Raw genomic sequence first — 19798 nt, forward strand, 5'->3', positions numbered from 1 at the left:
TACAACAATGGTCAGTAAAAAATAGAGATTACATTAATTGTAGACGGTTAGCTGTTGGCACATTTATATGGTTTCCGATTGCATTTATTCGCTTTTAGAACCGCTCTATCTATTTTTAAATTCAGGAATGTCAAATATATTGGCATGAAAAAGTTGGATTGGATGCATGGTAGGGGTATGACGAGATTTAGCAGTGTCTACACACTGTTTATTACTGCATAACATAATTCATTAAAATAGTAGTTTATTTTGTTTCATAAAGTACAAGTTGATTTTATAATGCCAACATTTTTTGTGCTTTTAAGTTACATAAAAGACTATATCCCCCTATATATTTCATCATTGAGGATTTATTTAAAAAAAAGTGTAAAAAGGTGCTCGTTCTCGTGAACCCAGTCTCGTGGGATGTGTCCCGTCACACCCCTAATGCATGGCTTTTAAGATACTGGAAGCGTTTTCAATTAGTTCACATCTACTGACACTTAGTTTTTGCTCTATAACATAGAAGAACTGCTGTTTGCCGGGTGTTACATGATGTTGTGTTCTTCTATAGCCTTAAAATATAAGAATTAGAAGGATGATATAGATGCACTCTCTTTTTTTTGTGACTGAGGTCTATTACTGGGGTGTTTTCAGAGGATCAGGAAAGCCATGCTAAAGGGATATGATTTACTTACGTTCAGAATAAAATGTTAGAGTTGAACCCAAAATACTGCTGTCACGTTTAAAGCTTGTCCATCTGGCTTTTTTGTATTTCAACCCAAATTCATAAGCACACTGAGAACTTTATATTAAGCATTATGTAGCTATCCTTTGGTTGGAATATGTACAAGGAGTTTCATTGAAAGATTTCCACATGATAGCCTTGTAAGCATTTCTAATTCATCAACCAAAATTAACAGGTTGTGATCCAGAAGAGAAAACGATAACTTGGATTTGAAACCAAATAAACGTGAGGAACTTATGGGAGAATTCTTTATTTTGGCAAACTTGTCCACTGACCTTTGTTTAACCGATGAGTATTTACTGAGACGCCTATTCAATAAATCTTGTTTCTATTGTGTTCGACTCTTTAATAGTTTTTTTAGGAGAAGTTGGCAAGTAAGCGTGACTATGTTTATTTTATTACAATTCTAAAAATAGTTGAGTGGTAATAAAGCCAGACAATGAAAGGAAATGGGATTTGATGTGTTGTTTTGGAATCAGAACTTGGATAATGTGAAGCGCATGAATGGTGGGCTTGGCAAACTTATACTCTGTGTTGTTGCCAATATCAAGCTCATGCCTTTTATGTATTCACTGGCTATGAGCACGTTTACTACTAAACATTATAAACTGATGTGTTCATTGTAGGAAACATTAGCTTCTGGCTGTTTACTTTTCTGTTTTGAGCATTGCCTCATATTTTGCTCCATTATCTGGAGATGTCTTATTTGTGCGTTTGTGGCAACTGGCAGTTTTACAGGAATTCATTCTATATTTTTATTTTAGTTCTCCTCTGGATGTAATATTATGCAGTTAGATAACTGATACATCAAGATGTCTCAAGATTTATGGCGTTACAAAAGGATACAATTGTTTCATGTTTTCAGGGATATGCTAGGAGTGATGTGAAATGTGTTGTCTTGTCTTCTGTTCTTACACTGCTGGTGTCTCATTACTGAGATTTTTTTCCTCAGCAGCACTTTAGTGAAATAGAAACACTGCTGCAGTTTAAAACTATGACACTGTAATTGCCATATTTGGCGTTCCCTGAAGTTTACTGGCTGCTTTTAATATAGCTAGATCACTTAAAATGGCCTTAAATGGAATCAGGAAAAGACAGCACCTGTTTCACATCGAGAGTCGGCGGAACGTCTGATAATAGCCAGGGCAGAAATTACGAGATGGTTGAGTGTGACTATAAGGATCTAAATTCGCAAAATTCTCAGTCTGGTGCTTTAAAGGAAACGTTCATCCAAAAAGTGTTATCGTTGACTCTCTATGAGAAAGCGTTTTCTTCCTTTCTATTACACAATAAAAAAACATTTGAAGAATGTACTGGCCTGTAGTATTTTTCCATATAATGCTTGTGTCCTCCTACAAACTTTCTTTCTCTGCAAGTTACTTTAGATAAGTGTCTGCCAAATGCATAAATGTAATTTTATATTACATTCCTTGTATTAGTTGAGTTTCAAACTAATACTTTTTCATCACATTTCAGCTTCATCTTTATGTTGTCATATAGTGAAAAACTGTGGTGAAGTCTTAGTGGTGAAGTTTAATGTTCTCACCTCATTACTGGTCAAGCATTAGAAAAGGAGCATTCAGAATGAAGGGCCAACACTTAAATTATTTGGAGTTGCCAAGAATCAAACACGATTTGATTGTGTGTTCATCACATTTAAGTCATTACCTTTGGATTCACTGGATGTTCATTATGTAAAGTGTGTTCAGTCTGGTGGCTTCAGCTATTTCACTTCTCTGTAGTGCTTTTACGGGTTGTTTGTGATGTACACCACCACTGAAGTGGTAAATTTGATGATATGGTAACCGGATGCCTGGCAACAGTTATTGGCATATGGGTTGTTGACATGAAATGTCAAGCAGTTTCATTTCAGTTTCAGCATCCTGCATGTTACAGTCCATTGTCCAATAAAGCTCATATTAATTTAAATGTTGTTAATTTTAACCCTGGAAGGTGTACTTTTTTACTGTATTTTAACTGCAAGTTTAAACGTTTTTGGTTACAACATTTTGAAATAATATCAATGCCAAATGGAATAACAAAAATGTAACTTTGTGTTTAACTTGTGACTGAATTAGTTTGAATAGTTCGAAGTTTCTTTAAACTATTGCATTTTCGCATTTTCAAAGAAGCAATCTAGAATATGTAAAACTGTACATTTAGCAATTTGTGAACTGGTTTCTTGAGGTTTCATTCCCTTTGATGTTTTGTAAACAGTACTGAAGAGTTTAAATCTATTCTGGGCTCTTATTGGTTGCTTTCTTTCATTAGTCCAAGTCCATCGATTTCAAAAACATTTTGCTAAAATCTAACTTGTCTAATGAAAATTTTTTTATGTTTGGCATGCTTGGATTTTTGCCCAAGGAAATAATTTCACACATTTGATTGTGCACCTTCTGATTAAATAATTTTTCCAATTTTATGGATATATTATTTCAACTATGGAGTGTACACTGTTAGGAATGAGGGCACTGTTGTTCAGTGTAAAAGACCTTGAAGGAGTCATTGGTTCTGTCAGTCTAGGTCTTTGATACAGTGATCAAGTTTGAGGAAATAAATGGATAGAGGCGAATGAACAGCATTTTAACTGTGCTGTTGTATTCTGAAGTGTTATCCTGCAGGTGCCCTGTGCTGACTCGTATTGTTTGTTATGGGCACATCATTATAGCTTGTTGATCGTCTTTTACAATTCCATGTAACAGTAGTATGCCAAGTCTATTCGCTGCTGTCAGCATTTTTCAAAGCATTAAACATATTCAGTTATAGCAGCATTTGGAATTATGCATATTGTATATTGACACGGTGATGTGTGTAAAATTGTGATGTCATGTTTTTGGATCTCTTTTTGACTGAATGAATTTATGAGCAGATAAATAAAACAACTGTACAAATATTTTTTCTCATCTGATGTTTCTTGCAGCCAAGCACATTGCCACAAGGAACTGTCAACATGAACCTCTGCACAGACGTAATAGACGCTGAACCCAGGACTGGACAGAAGAACTCGCTGTGCATCATCACCCCTGAGCAGGAGTATTACATCCGAGGAGACAGTAAAGAGATCATCAATGGGTATCTGATGGTTCAGCTCACCAAATTATTGTTACGCACAAATGTCACTCGCATTTTTGTATTTATTGCAAATGGAAATTGACCGGAATTGACAAAAATCTGCTAAACACTTGCGCAGTACTCCCAGGTCCATTTATAACTGAGGGTCCATTTTAAAGGTCCCATTCCCCTCAATCATATTTTAGTTCGCATTTTTCCATCACAATCAACCTTTAGTTAGTGTGTAATGTCGCTGTTAGAGCATAAACAATACCTTCAAAATTATAAAGCTCAAAGTTCAGTGCCAAGTGAGATATTGTGAACAAAAGACTTGAAATATGTGAAATATGACGTTTTGTTAATCAGAAACATTAACATCCATTGTTAAACACCCCAAAAACATAAATACATAGTATATAGAAATGTTTTTGCAATGAGAAGGTGAGCATGTCATATGCCATCAGTGCCATAACCTTTGGTCTTTCATCAGATGGAGTGAACAGCTAGTGGTTTATCCAAGAACCAATAAGCAAAATCAAAAGAAGAAACGCAAAGTAGAACCAGCAACCTCACAGGTATGTGTGGCCTTTAGATTTTTAGGCCAACTTTGGTTGGATCTTTTTTGTGTCAGCGCATCAGCGGCAATAAACCATATATGAATGAAATGATGGATTTGTTTGTAGGAGCCAGGCCCTGCGAAGGTAGCAGTGACTGGCTCAGGCATCCCTGATCCTGAGAAGACTCCAGACACCAGTTCTATCATATGGCAAGAGGAGCTGCAGAACAGAGAGGCGGATGTGTCCCAGTCGTGGTCCGCTACCGAAATGGCACCGCTTGGCTCACAGCTGCCCTCTGCAGGTATGGAAGTTCTTAAAAAAAACTTTTTGTGGCTTTTAGCCTAGTTGTATTATACTTGATGTCATCTATATGCTAATGTTCTCCCAAAACAAAATTAGCCTTTAGCAGAGCTTTGTATTTATAATCATGCCATTTGCTGACATGGTTTCATTATATTCTTATAGGTGAGGGATCAATTCTGAGTCGGTGTTCAGATCAAAGTTCTGTAAACGGGGACGAGGTGGACCGGAGCGGGCTCTCCTTCCACTCAGCAGTTTCCCAGACCTCTCACGGCCCCCTGTCCCCCACAGGCAGCTCTTCCAGCAGGCACAGCGGAGAGCTGGGGGGCATCCCCCGCTGCTTCTCCCCTGCTCCCAGCGATCCCTTCCCATCAGGCAGCAGTCTGCTGTCCAACGGCTCCCATATCAGCGGCTCTATGAGTTCTTTGGACTCGGATGCCAGTGGCAACACCGTCACCAGCACCGACAGCCACCCGACCGAGGCCACTGGCCGCGTCCATCGCACTCTATCCCGCCGCAGTGACGGTGAGGCACGCAAGGCGGAAAAACGCAGCCGTTTCCGCAGTCCTGAAAGACTGGATAAAGATTCTGTCTTCAGCCCTGAGAGAAGGTGAGCATGGGCTCTTTCCCTGATACGCCCTTTCTCTCTCGCTTTAGATTTTCTCTCCATCTCCTTTTAAAGGCATTTGCACATGAGCGTTTTCTCTAGACCGCACAGAGACCCAAGAGAGCTGTGTGTGTGGATAGGACCAGCAGAGAAGATAAACCAACATGCGCCTTATTAGGCCAAATGAAGGCAACTAAATACCAGTCTTTTTGCAACATGGACCTATTCATAGCAGAGAAACATATTTCTCGCTCTGCTAACGTTGGTAGCACTTGTGATTGAAGTAACATGTCACTAAATGTTATTTACAATGCATTTAACATTTTGGGGAACCTTTTGATGGAAGTCTGAACAATCATTTAATCACAGAACATTTCAAATAAAAATGAGTGTATTTGCCATTCAGCGAGCTTACTTTTTCCCCACAAGGAGACCATTCACAGATGAGCAGGACTGAAGAATTCATAAACCTGTCCAAAAGAAAGAGTCTCCACTTTGATTCTGTTCGGGTTTTTGGGAATTGTGCCACGTTGTACCAAGAAGCCAATGAGGCTGTGAGCAATCATGTGACATCAATACCTCACTCACTGGCTTTTTTGCTTCCTTTTAAGGAGGGAGACAATGGTGCGCATATCCCCAAAAAGGGCAACATTTTTAAAAGTCATTCAATATTTTCAGACTTTGTCATTGTGAACTGACTTCCTCTCTGCAAGAGTCAAGAAATGGTTATGAACGTGGGTTCATCAGAATCGTGAGGAGGCACATTCACATTTAACCAATTTCTAATATTAATTCCCTTTTTTAGATTACTGTGACTTTATGAAGGTACTTGGGCACACTTAACATGTAAATGTGTTTTTATCATATCACATCATCACCAAAGCACACTCATTAAGTGTATAAACCTTTTAAGTTTCTTAGGTAAAATTATGTTAAATTCTCATTCTCCCCTTGTTTTTTTACTGTGTTTTTTTACTGTAAATCCGAGCCCATACGAAGTTGGTCATAACCTTTTATATTATTTCTATCTTCAAGCACACTTATGAGAAACAGACAGTAGTATGTATTTAATGGATCCGTAGTATTTCTGGCCTGACAAAACACATCTCCACAAATATGACAATGTATAAATAAATATTTAAAAATATTTACAATGTTGTAGTAACCAACTCGGTGGAGAGTTGTAAGGCTGTGTAAGTTTCACTTATTTTTTGTTCGTTTTTTGAGTCACTAACACAGTCTTTCTCATTTTGAATTCGTAGTGGGCGCTCAAATGTGATCGAGAAGCTGGAGGCGTTGGAGCTGGAGCATGCTGAGAGAATGGAGGTGGAAGAGACACGCCGCAGTGGAGTCAGACAGGGCCGAAGTGAAATGAGACGGTTCCAGCGGGAGGTAATGAATACTTTGTGATGCTTCCAGTGTTCATACACACTGAGACACTGATCGTTTTACAGCCAGCACTGTCATCACTCACTTCCTGGAGAACCAGCCCGCTCACGCAAGTTTCTTAAGGAAGAGTTCACCTATAAATGTACATTGTCGCCCTTGTTTTGTTCCGGTTCATATGACTTGCTTTTTCTCAGTGAAATGCTAAAAGAGATGTATGGCTAAATGTCAGTGACTCACAGACTATTCACTTCAGTGTTTGGTGTAATAAACAACATTCTTGAAAATTGTATAAGTGGGATTAAATGGACAAAATGTCATTTCTCCATTGAGCCCTGTAGTACACTTGAAACGCTTAAGTTGACTTTTAAACTTTTTTGTATGAAAATTCAGCTCTTTACCCCATAAGCTTTTATACGAGTAACCTTTTGGTCTAAATGAGTTTCCACTTTCCATAATGAGTTTACATTCTCCTGACAGTTTCTTTCCTTTCTCAGTGTGTTCTGTGCTTGAGGCCAAATAAATTTTCCCTGACAAAAAGAACGGTTGCCATATTTAAGTGCTTCTTGCCTTTATGGCTGGTAGGTTTACATAGCTACAGTATCTTGTCAGGCTTGTTTTTTTTTTTTTGCTACCCGCCCAGACTAAAATCCTCATATCATGCACACATGATGAAAGCTGTTCACCTTTCCTTTTGTTTCTGTTTCCACTTATGCTGGTTCATTGCAAGGCTTGGTGGTTACTCGACAATGTGGACGATACAGATTTTGATCAGGAATCTTGTTTTTATGGCATTCTTTTGTGATTTTATCGTGGAGTTTTACGTCTATGTGGTCATTAAAGGAGCATAGACACCATTTGTTTACCAGACTAAACTTCTCTGAATAATAACAGGGATTATTTTTGCAAATGGCTGCATTTGTCAGTATGACATAAGTTTTAAGCCGAATCTACAATGAGGCTAAGAGTTGCTCGGGCTGAAGTTTGGTATTGTTTGTGTTGCTTTCAAGGTCAGCCCAGGGTTTTGATGTGATACAAAAAGCGTAACTGAAATACAGACATTTTCTGTATCATTCTAAACGCAATCTCAAGGTGTGAACGTAACCTGTCACTTCATTAATCCCATTTTAGGAGCAGAAGCAGGACTCCGCACAAGGTTCAGACTTCCATCACTCAACCCTGCCGCCACTGAGGAGAGCCAAGTCACTGGACCGCAGGACTACCGAATCAGTCATGACAGTAAGACAAATCTGTCTCTCTGTTTTCTCACAAAGACACTCGACAGTCTGCTATGGATTTGAAATTGTGTCCTGCTTCCAAGAAGTTTTAAGAGAGGAGCTTTGTAATCAGCGAACATTGTGTACTAAGGGTGTGAGGTGAACCGCTTCCAAATCCTCCATAATGCCTCTGTTGTTCTCTGAAGTTCAGAGGTTAAGGAGAGCAGAAGGATTTGGCATGTTTTGAAGCAAAAGATGGACTACTGTTTTGGAATATTTCAGTCAGCATGATATAATTAACATTTTGATTCATGTAGACTTTCAGGCTTTTGTATTGAGAACTCGCTCGCTGCTCCCCAATTTTTTGTTTTTCAGGTTACACAGAGGTCTATGAAAAAGTCGATGTTAATTTTCAGGATTCAAGTGCGATTTTCAGTCTGGCTTTAATACTTTTGACCCCACTTGATGGCTGCAATTATTCAGGCAGTCAGTGGTACACAGTAGTACATCATTTCTAATGGATTTCCACTGGTTTGTCTACCCAAACTAATACTGACGGCCATCTTGTTTTTCTGTGGTATTTGTTTACTATTGTTATAAGACCACGGACGTCCTTTTCCTCCCACTGTTGCTGTCGGGTGTAGCGTACTGCTCTCTCCTACCCAGGTCATCTCCACCTCCTCGCTGCATCCAGCTGTGCATTCCTGTTCTCTTACTTCCCATTTGTTCTTGTGAGAGCTTGTTTGATTAGCGAGTGTGTGCGTTTAGGCGTTTCTGTGTACTTATGTATGTTTTGTTTTGAGATCCGTGTGTTTGGGAGCCAGTCTTTATGTCTGTGCTTATCTGCGTATGTAAAATGTGTTTGGTTTGGTATTGCATTGTCAGTGTGTGTTTGTTACACTGTCCAGCACTCGCAAAGTAGTTCAACCAAAAATGATGTGATCATTTGCTGCTCGTCCTCTTGTCATTTCAAACCTGTATGACGCTTTACTTCTGCAGAACACACGAGAAGAAATTTTCAAGAATGTTGGTAGCCGAACAATCTTGACTTCTATAGTATAGACACAAAAGCATTGTGTCAATGGGTACCGCAATTGTTTGGTTACCAACATTCTTCAAAATATCATCTTTTGTATTCTGTGGAAAAAAGAAAGTCATACTGGTTTGAAATGACAAGACGGTGAGCAAATTATGAGTTTTCATTTTGCGTGAACTATCCGTTTAACTAGGAATGGCTTTTGTAGTTAACTACTCGAGTAAAAAATTTCATAAACATCATTTAATATAAGCATTACACCGTGTCTACACAGGATACGATGCGACACACAGTTTGTTTCTAATGGGATAGTTGCACCTCACCGTGCCACATCCGGTGTGGACACAATGTTGAATTATAATGGGTTCTAATGCGTTCTATTGTCTCTTGTCGCACCGCATCCGCTGTAAACAATATCTCGCTGCATCGACACAGTGTTAGGATGAAAAAACAACCACTTAAAAAACATTTACACAGGACTACATTTTACTTTTATTTTAATCGTTTCAAGTTTATAATCACAAGCCACGCAAGAAGATTAAGTAACCATCTTTGCCTATATTTAGGTTGGCTGTGACATCATCCTTACATGGTGAAAAATCTGATACTAAATAAGACGATCTAATTAGAACAAAATATGTCAATAAAAATGTATTTGTCATTGTACACATGAACATGTGATCACAGCTCATCCACTTGATGTCACATTGCACCACACAATGTATTCATCTGAAAAGATTTAGATGAGGGATGCAGCGCAAACGTGTGTTTGGAAAATCAGTGCAACACCAAAAACAAATGATAAGAAACCTTTTTACAAGTTTACAGGACGGTTCAGAATGAGTACTTCACTAGTCAATTACTCAGACATGCACATTTGTAAACTTAACACTGTTGGACAAAATACACAAATGGCTGTTGTGTTGTTTCAACTGTGTGGAGTCTTTGTTGAAACCAAAAAGTAAAAGCTGAAAAGTAAAAACATTGGCATGTGGACTGATGCAACAATGCAAATCAGTTGAGTAGTCCAGTGATTTAATAGTTGAATCAACTTTTTCTGTCACTCAAGAGTGTGAAAGAACTACAGAGCATGACACGCTTTCTGTTGGTTGTGTGGTTATGCTCTTGCAATACGTAAAATTGGTGAAAAGATTTTAGATTCCTGATCCTAGGGTTTCTCCTAGGTATAGCAAATTGTCATCATAAACTGTCCCACACAGATCTTAGTGGCTGTTCTTCTCTCTGTTCAGATGCCACCTGGTATTTGTTCTACTTATCATGCATGGAGGCTTGTTTGAACTCACATGTATGCTTTAAAGACAAATAGCTTGGTTATTTCTGTTTATTTTAATATCCTTTTCCTGTTTGGATTACAGCCAGACCTGCTGAACTTCAAGAAAGGTTGGATGGTGAAACTCGACGAACAAAGCCAGGTAAGCTCTTGCTCATATTTCTTTGTAAACAATCTCTCGCTGCTCATCCACCTTTTTCTTGACGTCTCCATGGAGGGCGCCAGAGACTTCCTGTTTGATGCCCCGCACGTCCGTTTTGTTACTATGTTGGAGGACATGTCTGTTAATGGCTAAAAATTACGATTCTCGAATAATTTTTGCGGTAAAAGGCTGTCACAATAGCCACAGAAAGCTCAAAAAACCTTATGAACGTGTGTTACCACGTGACACAACAAGAGCGTAAAGTAAATAACATTTAAAGACAGCTCGGCATTCTGCACCTCTCAAAACATCACAATATATTGTTTACTTCGTTATTTACTTTATTGTTTTTGCATAGTACATCACTATTGACACATGATGCAAGCATCCAGAGCCAAGTGACATTATCATAATATCACTTATTAATTAATTCCTATTTATTATAATAACTAATGAAGTTTAAGTTAAATATTACAGTTGCCCTGTATTCAAACATAAGTATTCACATTGGATGACGCAGGAAATACACACTATTTTAAAGTATTTTGTATGTAATGTATGTATTTAAGTGTATGTTTGGCCAAGTCAGCATTGTAGCTCTATAAATAAAGGCACGTTTAGCAACACAGCAGCTGTATCGCTACATTACATACAAGAACCAGTCACACTGAAGCATCCAGATGTCTCCAATGCTGTGTTATTTTATAAAAGATTAAACGTGATGTGATCAGGTTTATTTATATCTGGCGTGGGTAACAATATCTTCCAGTTAGATTATGAGTTCATATGTACATTAAATGACATAAAAGTATTATAACGTATGTTTAAAAGCTTTCAAGATAAGTTGGTTAAGCATAACTAATGAGATCAAGCGGTGAGCCGGAAGTCTTAAGCATCAGCTCTACGTGCATACGCAAGGCATAATGGGTAATTTCGCGCATTGCGAAAAGGTAGATATCTCAGAACTGTATCGTGTCGCTAGTTTTCGGATATGAAACATAGAATTCAACATCAGAGGGTGTTTGTGAGACAGAAGTAAACGTGAAGGGTAATGTGAATCAATAAATCATTGTTAGCATGTGCTAAAATTGTTAAATGATGCAGTGTTGAGAAAATACAAATCTTTGTTTTCCTGTCATGGTGCTGATCAAAGTTACTTGGCTCAAATGTTTGCCCTTCACTCAAAGCTTTTTAAATGGCATATTACACTTTGATTGTACTGCTTCAATAGGTAAAAGTTGAAAGCATATAGCCTCTCAACCTTTGCCCCATGGTCTTTAACGCAGGATAAATGTCTTGAAAAACCTGTCTATACATCAGATAGATACAGGAGTTTGTAAGACCAAGAGGTCTGTGTTGTGATCTGACAGTTTTTATTTTCATCTTTTTGATTCAGTGGAAGAAGTATTGGTTTGTGCTGACGGATCACAGTCTACGATACTACAAGGATTCTATTGCTGAAGAGGTAGGGAACATTTTATAGCTATTTGTTGTGTTTTGTTGCCGTTGACTTCAGGAATATTAGTAGTTATGTGCGTGTGATTGATTTCCTTCAATGGTGTAATCTTTGTTTGTATGTATCAACAGGCATGTGATCTTGATGGAGAAATTGACCTCAGTACATGCTATAATGTTACGGAGTATCAAGCTCAACGCAACTATGGCTTTCAGATTCACGTAAGTGTGCAGAAGCCGAATCCTGATTTTTTTTTTCTTCGCTTTTATGTTCGACATGTTATGTATTTGATTTGTAAGTGATTCTGATGTTATCAGATGAAACATGTCTGCTTTTTATCAAAGCACTGCAGTTTTTTGGTCCTTTAATGTGCAAATAAAACAGTCTTTGTACTTATTTCCAGGGGTTTGGAATATCATTCATTCTTCTTCTGATCTTTTTGTGCTCAAATTTTGTTTACTCCAGACTCAGGAGGGGGTTCATACACTCTCTGCCATGACGGCAGGAATTCGACGCAACTGGATCCAAGCAGTTTTGAAAAACGTCCGGCCGTCCACCGCCCCAGATGTTGCCAGGTCTGTTACTGTCCCCAATATAGTACTAGTGTATATAATATTTTTGTTTATAAAATGAATAATTACATATATATATATATATATAATTTTAAGCTTAAATGTAATTTACATTGTCTAAATATAAATATATATATATAGTTCAAATATATACATGTTTGTGCATTTATATGTACATATAAATTTACTTAACACACAAGTATATTATATTCAGTTCAATTTTATTTATATAGCACTTTTCACCAAAGCAGCTTTACAAAGATTATAATTAAAAGGAAATAATAGTTTTACATAAATAAAACACATACATTATATATAAAACAATACATGGTATTATTGCAAGTTATTCTCTATGCAATGTACATTAATGAAACTAAATTGAAGTATGTTCTATATTGGATGGTAAGAAAATACTATGTAAAGGCAAAGATTCTTTTAGAAGATTCGAGCATTTTTTTTTTTACATAAATTCTAATGAAAAAAATTCCTATATTTTTTTTATAAACAGCCTGATGGATGAGAATATTATATACATAAACATGAACATTTATTTTAGAAACAATTACAAGCACTAAGTACAACAGAAATAATTTTGACATACATTTTATATTCCTTATTAAATTCCTTATGAACAGCCTGACAGATGACCACAGTTCATGCGGACCTTTTGAGAGTCTTATCACTCAGGATTTCAAGGCTTCCGAGACAACCTCAGTAGAGTGGGACAGCGGGGTCAAGAAGAGTCGGGTGAGGGAACGCAGACGCGAAGGCAGGTCCAAGACTTTTGACTGGGCCGAGTTTCGACCTATCGCCCAGGCTCTGGCCCAGCAGAGGGCGCACGAAGCTGACACCTTGCAGGCCGAGATAACCAATGAGCGCAACAAGAGGAGAGAAGAAAGGCGGAGGAGATATGAGAGCGTCACCGGCTCATCTTTCGATCCTGTTACTGATGGTGCAAAGATGGACTTTGAGAGTGGGGGCGTGGTCCAGGTAGATGCACCGCCCCCTTCTGTGGAGCGGCAACAGAAAGTGGAGGATGAGATAGAGCAGCGCTGGCAGCAGGTGGAGAAGACGCCCATCAGAGAGGAAAAGAGAGTGCCCTTGCCCTCATCCTTTCAGCCTAGAGACACGTCAGAGCTAGAGAAGCTGGTAGAGAGCTACAAAAAAGGGGTACGTGCTTGCAACACCCTATGCAAGATATAAATTGAAGTTAAATCCTGTTAAGTTCACAACTCACAACTGCTCTTTGTTATGGACCCTAGGTGGAAGAGCTCAAGGCCCAGTTGGAGAGCTGCCACCAGCAACTGATGGACTCCAATCGCCACAAGCTTGAACTTGAGGGTCATCTTAAACATGCTCTCGAGCGGGAACAGCAGATCCGTGCTGGTTACATTTCACCGGTAGGCCACATTTACATCATTGTCATTTTTTTATTATACCATATTCATTCAAACATGATGTTTATTATATTGAACTTATTATTAGGAAAGCACAAAAACACATGGCTTACATCTTTACCATCAAAGCTGCAAATGCGTGCTTTGCATGTCTTGAGTCTGTTGCATGTAAATGAACAGATTTGTTTCCTGCGATCCTTTTGCCCCTACTTGAAAGATTCCTCTTGCCGTGTTAGAGCGAAATGACACATTACAAGTTTCAGTTCATGCAAGCTGTATTGCATGTTTCAGCATAGACATGAATAACATTCATTGAACATGTATTAAACACTATGCAAAGATGGCATGAAAATATTCTTGTTATAAATTGTGCCCTCTAGATACATTCATACTCAATGAGTAGAGCCTGCTAAACACATTTTTAAGAAATTACTCTCAACTGTAACAAAATACTCTGAAATTGCAGTATTTCCACAGTAGTTTAATATGGTCATAAAAAGGATATTAAAATACTTTTATTAAAATAAAAGGATATTTTCAAAAACCATTTTTACCAATTTGAATGATATTACATTGAGTATTAGTATATCTCAAGGGTACTAAAATTGGATCTTCTGCAGAGAAGTACTTTGTGAATATTGCCATTTCAAGGAAACATTTGCATGATATTTTTTATTCATATTTAACCATTCATTCATTCCATCTTTAACCTGTCTTGTTCTTTTTCATAAATGCTATAGAGTATTCAAATCTGTGAGGACGTATGTGTGCTTGTTTGTATGTCTGTCTGTGTTATTGTGTTTGTCGTCTTAGTTTTGTAAAGAAAATATTGTTTGTAATGCTTTTTAAGCTGTAACTGGACGTTGTCTGTATATCAAACTTGCCTTGTGTGGGACACTTAGTTTTAAAAATTATTTTCGTACTTTTACCGTATAACCTTTTTTCTTGGTAAAAGCAAATATTTGGTGTCTATCTTAAACTTGGTATAGTTCTGAATATAAAGTTCTCACTCGAAGAGACTATCTGTCCAGGATACAATTTCATCTGCACCTAGAACAGCATTAAGGGTTGTTGTTTTTATTCACGTTCAAAAGGAATATACTGTCGAAATAAGGAATTTGAGCAGATTATTTGAAACAGTAGTGGTTGCTTTAGGTTTCTCACTAGAGCCAGTGTAATTCAGAACAATAGTCTTGTATGAAAAGCTGTATGGCATGTAACTGTACTGGCATTTCTAGCTAGCACTAATTTTGCGTTACTTACCCCAAGAAATGGCTCTCTAACCACTTAATATGCATGGATTATTATGATTTACTAACCTCTGCCATTAATTTTTCTAGCGTTCTAATTTGCATCATTCCATAAAAGAAGCTAAATGTATTTACTCTCTCTTTAACCTTAGTCGTATGACACAGATGATGTAATTAAGTATAAATTTGCCTCAAATCCTCAAAACGTAAGGAAATTTAATTACAATCTACAAATGATTAGCATTATGCTGTTTGTTAACCAACTGTCTGGTCCCCTTTTCAAAGCTGGAGTCACCTTTGAGTCTTGAGACAGAGCCCCAGATGAAGAGGACAGAACTGGTTAGTTCTCAAGCTCAGAGCTTAACACAGAAGTACCAGGAAACCAAAGAACTCCTGCAGCTGCAAGAACTGAAAAAGCGCAACATGCAGGCACAGCTTGGCCTTTCTCTCTCACACTGGTCCTCAAAGGAACCTTACCTTTCTGACACCCAAAAAACTTGCACCTCAGATATCTGTCCCTCAAATTCCATTAAAAAAACTGTTGGTTTTACACTCTTTGATATTGAGGATAAGATTAGAGAGCTTGAGAACTTGATTGATGTCAGTAAGCCTCTGACACTAAGGGAGCTGATAAAGCTGGTACACTCGCATAGCGAATGTATTTGGCTACAGTGTACTCAAGGACAGGAAAGAAAAGAGCACAGTAGGTCAGGGGAAATGACACCATGCCAGAAGCTGCAGGAAAGCATTAAGAGCCAACAGGAAATTGAGAACGAGACGCTGAGGAAAAGCTTGGAAAAGGCTGGAGATTGCATCCGAGATTATGAAGCCCGTTTGGTCACCATGGAGGACATGCTGGGACAGGTTCAGAGGCAGAAACTAGAAGGTCTGAAGATCCCTTATACATCAGCTTGTTCTAGAGAAGAGCGTCCTGAAATCTTAAGCAGAAATCTGTCACAGAAAGTTGAATTGCTTGAGAATGAAAACGTAGCTTTGAACCAGCGTTATCAGGAAATTGTTAACCAGCTAAGAGAAGCGGATAGAGAAATTGACAGGCTGAAAGCAGAGCTCGATAGACTCCGTTGCAGGCAAGGCCACGTAATCCAGGAAACGAATGAGCAGGATGATAAAGAGACAGAAAAACATGTTTACGAACAAGCACTTGGTGAAAAATCACAGCAGCTCCAAGAAGCTCTCATTAATTTGGAGGTACTTGGTAATAATTTGAAAGAGACGGAGAAAAGACTGCAACTTAAAGAGGCTACGCTTAGAGGTCTTGGGTTTCAGGTGGCAGAAAATAACGATGGTGACAAGTCACCTCCCGAGACGGAAGAACTCAAACAACAAATTGAGGTCGTTCACTCCAAGCTTTCGGTAAAGGAGCAGATGCTTCATAACGTTGAGCAGATCTGCAGAGAACTTACGACTCAGAATACAGAGCTCATCACCAAAAATGAAGAAAGCACAAGGATGTTTAGTCAAATGTTTGAAGATGCTCAGAAAGAAATTAGGACGTTGAAGGAGCAGGCTAGCGCGGAAGTAACGTTTGGTAGTAAATTGGGAATAGAAAGTGAGTGCCAGGAGTTGATGCAGCGACATGATGATAGGATTGAGGAAGTAGTTGAAGAGTTCAGGAGAAAGTCTGAGTCACTTAATCATGTGCTTGATATGTTGGTGAAGGGTAGTGAAGTTAAGAAATGCGATTCATCCAGTTTTGACATGGAGGCCATTTTGGGTGAAAATCAGGTAGGATTAAAGGAAATGTTTGAGAAAAAGATTCTATATAAAGTTTTAGAAGGTTTAGAGGAAAGTCAGAAAGGCTCTGGGGGTGAGCAACCCCTTGGCCCCATAAGGAATGTTGTAGAGCACATGCTAATGGACATTAAATTGCTGCTTTTTATGAATACAATATCCAACCCTAAAGACATTCAAGGTAGTGTAACGCCTACAACTTGCACAGAAGAAAGCACTGGAAGTTTACAGAGCGACGAGACGACCCAAAAATCTAAAACATGGAATTACTTGTTTGGCGATGACGCTTATTCCTGCATCCTAAAAAGTCTTGCGCGCGTTATAGGAAAGAAAGTGATCTCATTAAATCAGATAGCTTCAGGTATTAGGGATCCCACAGATGAGCGGCTCCAATCTTTGGCTTTGACCCTTTCAATCAATGGATCTCGATGTTGGTCCGAGTATATTCGTGAGGCTGTCTTGGATGTGACGTGTACATACTTGGTTATTCAACTGAACATGCTGGAGAAGGAATATTTAGAAAAGGAGACACATCTACAAGTAGGTGCCTGTGTGAATTGTTTTGATTTGAGAGCACAAAACCTGAAGCTCCGATCTGAACTCGAGCAGGCGGCCACGTCAAATTTCCAGAGCTCAATCACAGGGGACTCGACGGCTGTTACACACATTCATATAGAAGGAGAACCGATCGACTCACTGGACAAGGCCATTCAGCTTCAGGACATGGTGGCTAGGCATAAACAGGAGCTGCGAGCATTAAAAGAGGCGTATGAGCGAGAAACCGACAAGTTGAGAGAAGAAGTGGCCAAAGCTGGCGAGACTCTTAGGCTGAGGTCAGAGGAGAACGTGAAAGAGATCGACTCCCTGACATTGTGCATGGAGAACCTTCAGAAGAAGCATGAGATGGAGTGTAGCAACTTGATAGCACAATTCAACCAAGAGATGGAAGAGCTTACAGACGCTGTGGGCCCCCATGATGCCGAACCTGGAGAAGACGGCAAGCCCAACTTGGCTTTCCTCAAACTGCGGATCAAAAAGCTTGTGTCACAGTTGACGGAATTGTCAGAGGAAATGAGTCAGCGAGATCGCGAAGGGGATCCGACATTGCTGCGTCTGAAATACCAGAAAAATCTGGAAAACATTAAGGTCAAGGAGTTCCGTGTCCTTGCTCTTCTCCGTTCGTAATGACTTCTTGTGGCAACCTTAAACCCAACCCTTTCTTTTCTTATACTAACCCTTCTCTGTTGTGCTTTGATTTAGCCTAATAACTGTCACCAGTGACGCATGGCTGTTAACATTAGGTATGCATGATACGTTATCATATTAGGAGTGTGGATATGCCTAATAAGGTAGCAATAATTTAAAACACTCTCACAGATATTACAAACTTAATATTAGTCATTTCGCAGCGAAGCCTAAAATACTTAACCTCTTTGCCTGTTCTGTGCATAAATTGCTGCTTATAGTTGATGACTGCAAAATGCCAGCTGCTTAAAACACAGTATAGCAAGGTAACAGTTTGATTTCAAATTATTTTTATGACAGTTCATATTTAATGTACAGAAATGCCCTGCGTACCAATTCACATACAGTCTATCCTAAATTTCAAAGTATTCAAAATTACAATTAGTAGTATTCCCAAATGACAATATGTTAAAATTAGTATTCTTGAAGTACCTGGATGGTCTGTTTCCTGTGAAAAGTGCACTAAAACATAAGTGGGCAGAGTTAAGTGACGCTCTACTATTAATAGAATTAAGTGATGCATCACAGATTCCATAAATAAAAGTATACAGTAAACATTACATACGAAATAATGGTCACATTGCTGCCTAGACAACAACGGAAATTCTTGTGTGCTATAGAGTTTTTTTGACCTTACTACAGTAAATGTTAAAGTGTTTATTAATGAACTACAAGTCAATTATTCTTTTCATCTGGTTCGGATTAAGCTGACTTTCATTTTGGCGGGTCGTCACAAAGATGCTTTAGTGTGTGTTTGAGGCAGCTTCACTCAGAGTTCACTAGAGTTTACACATTTAGAGCTTTACTCTCAGAAGGGAGTAGGGCATAGGGATGATCACTTCTGAATGGAACGCAGGGAGTGAAACGATCTTAAAATAAACGTAAACATATGAACTTCATCCACAGAGTTGTTCTATGTCCTCGTATATTCAGATGCATGCAAATTTCCACGAGTTTTCATACTTGTAACATGTTAAAGTCTGCAACTCATTCACTCAAGGACACACAGAACAGGCAGAGGCCATATTTAAAAGGTTGAATTCCGCTTACCTGATTCCTTCCATGTTTTCCCACATCACGCAGATCATAGGGCTCTAGATAAAGGGACTCATTTATCAGCAGCCGGGAAAACAAGTTTAAATGGCAAAAACTAATTATAAACCAAAATAAATAGTGGTGCGCCATTTGTTAACCTCACACACAAACAAGCACAATGATAAACGCACTTCACAAAAAAAGTGTCTAATGCTCCTTCGAATCTTTATCGCATGCTTGCTACACGATTCAATTTATTCGTAGCACAGACCGTTTTTTTCGCCGCACTATACAGCCCTGTTTTAGTGCATGTTATAAGTATGGCGAATTGGGACGTAGCATTTGTCAATTGAATTGAATTTTAATGGAACATTTCCAAGTCTTGACCAACATCTTAAAAATCTAGAATAGAATATCAATATACTGTTTTCTTCTCCGTTTCAGTTAGGGTTTCAGTTGTGATTCAAATATGTTAACTAGGGAGTATTTAATGAAATAGTATGATTGTTTTTTTGCTTCGTGATAATGTGACCATGGAGTCAGTTTTTAGTGATAAGCGGGGTCATCTTAAAGAGACCAGCATTAGTTTCTTATTACAGTGTCAAATTCAGTTTTTTCTTGTATTGTATTTTTCAATGAGATTTTCAGATGTCCACTTAAGATGAAAGTGTACTGGATGTTGCACGATCCAATGTCCCCTGTTAGTGGTTGATGGCAAAGTTCCACAAAACCCATACATATGCAAGAAATGACTTTGAATAGTCCTCCGTAGTGAGC

The 19798-nt window shown here is 38.5% G+C and overlaps 1 protein-coding gene across 5 annotated transcripts in view; it reads left to right on the forward strand.

Annotated features, from left to right (window-relative positions):
• LOC306906175 (myosin phosphatase Rho interacting protein) overlaps nt 1-19798 on the forward strand; it is a 35718-nt gene that overhangs the window by 9994 nt on the left and 5926 nt on the right. For 2 of the 5 annotated variants that reach the window (XM_079477322.1, XM_079477321.1), the window contains exons 4-16: nt 3648-3799; nt 4269-4353; nt 4462-4636; nt 4801-5245; nt 6505-6634; nt 7760-7867; nt 10258-10314; nt 11711-11779; nt 11902-11991; nt 12236-12345; nt 12978-13512; nt 13605-13742; nt 15275-15328. In XM_079477322.1, the coding sequence (XP_079333448.1) occupies nt 3648-3799; nt 4269-4353; nt 4462-4636; nt 4801-5245; nt 6505-6634; nt 7760-7867; nt 10258-10314; nt 11711-11779; nt 11902-11991; nt 12236-12345; nt 12978-13512; nt 13605-13742; nt 15275-15328 (2148 nt within the window). Of the gene's footprint in view, nt 1-3647; nt 3800-4268; nt 4354-4461; nt 4637-4800; nt 5246-6504; nt 6635-7759; nt 7868-10257; nt 10315-11710; nt 11780-11901; nt 11992-12235; nt 12346-12977; nt 13513-13604; nt 13743-15274; nt 17888-19798 lie in introns of all 5 variants that reach the window. The other 3 variants (XM_079477324.1, XM_079477323.1, XM_079477320.1) reach the window with 2 other exon arrangements.

Source organism: Barbatula barbatula, assembly GCF_947034865.1.
Source record: "Barbatula barbatula genome assembly, chromosome: 16".
Lineage (NCBI taxonomy): Eukaryota > Metazoa > Chordata > Actinopteri > Cypriniformes > Nemacheilidae > Barbatula > Barbatula barbatula.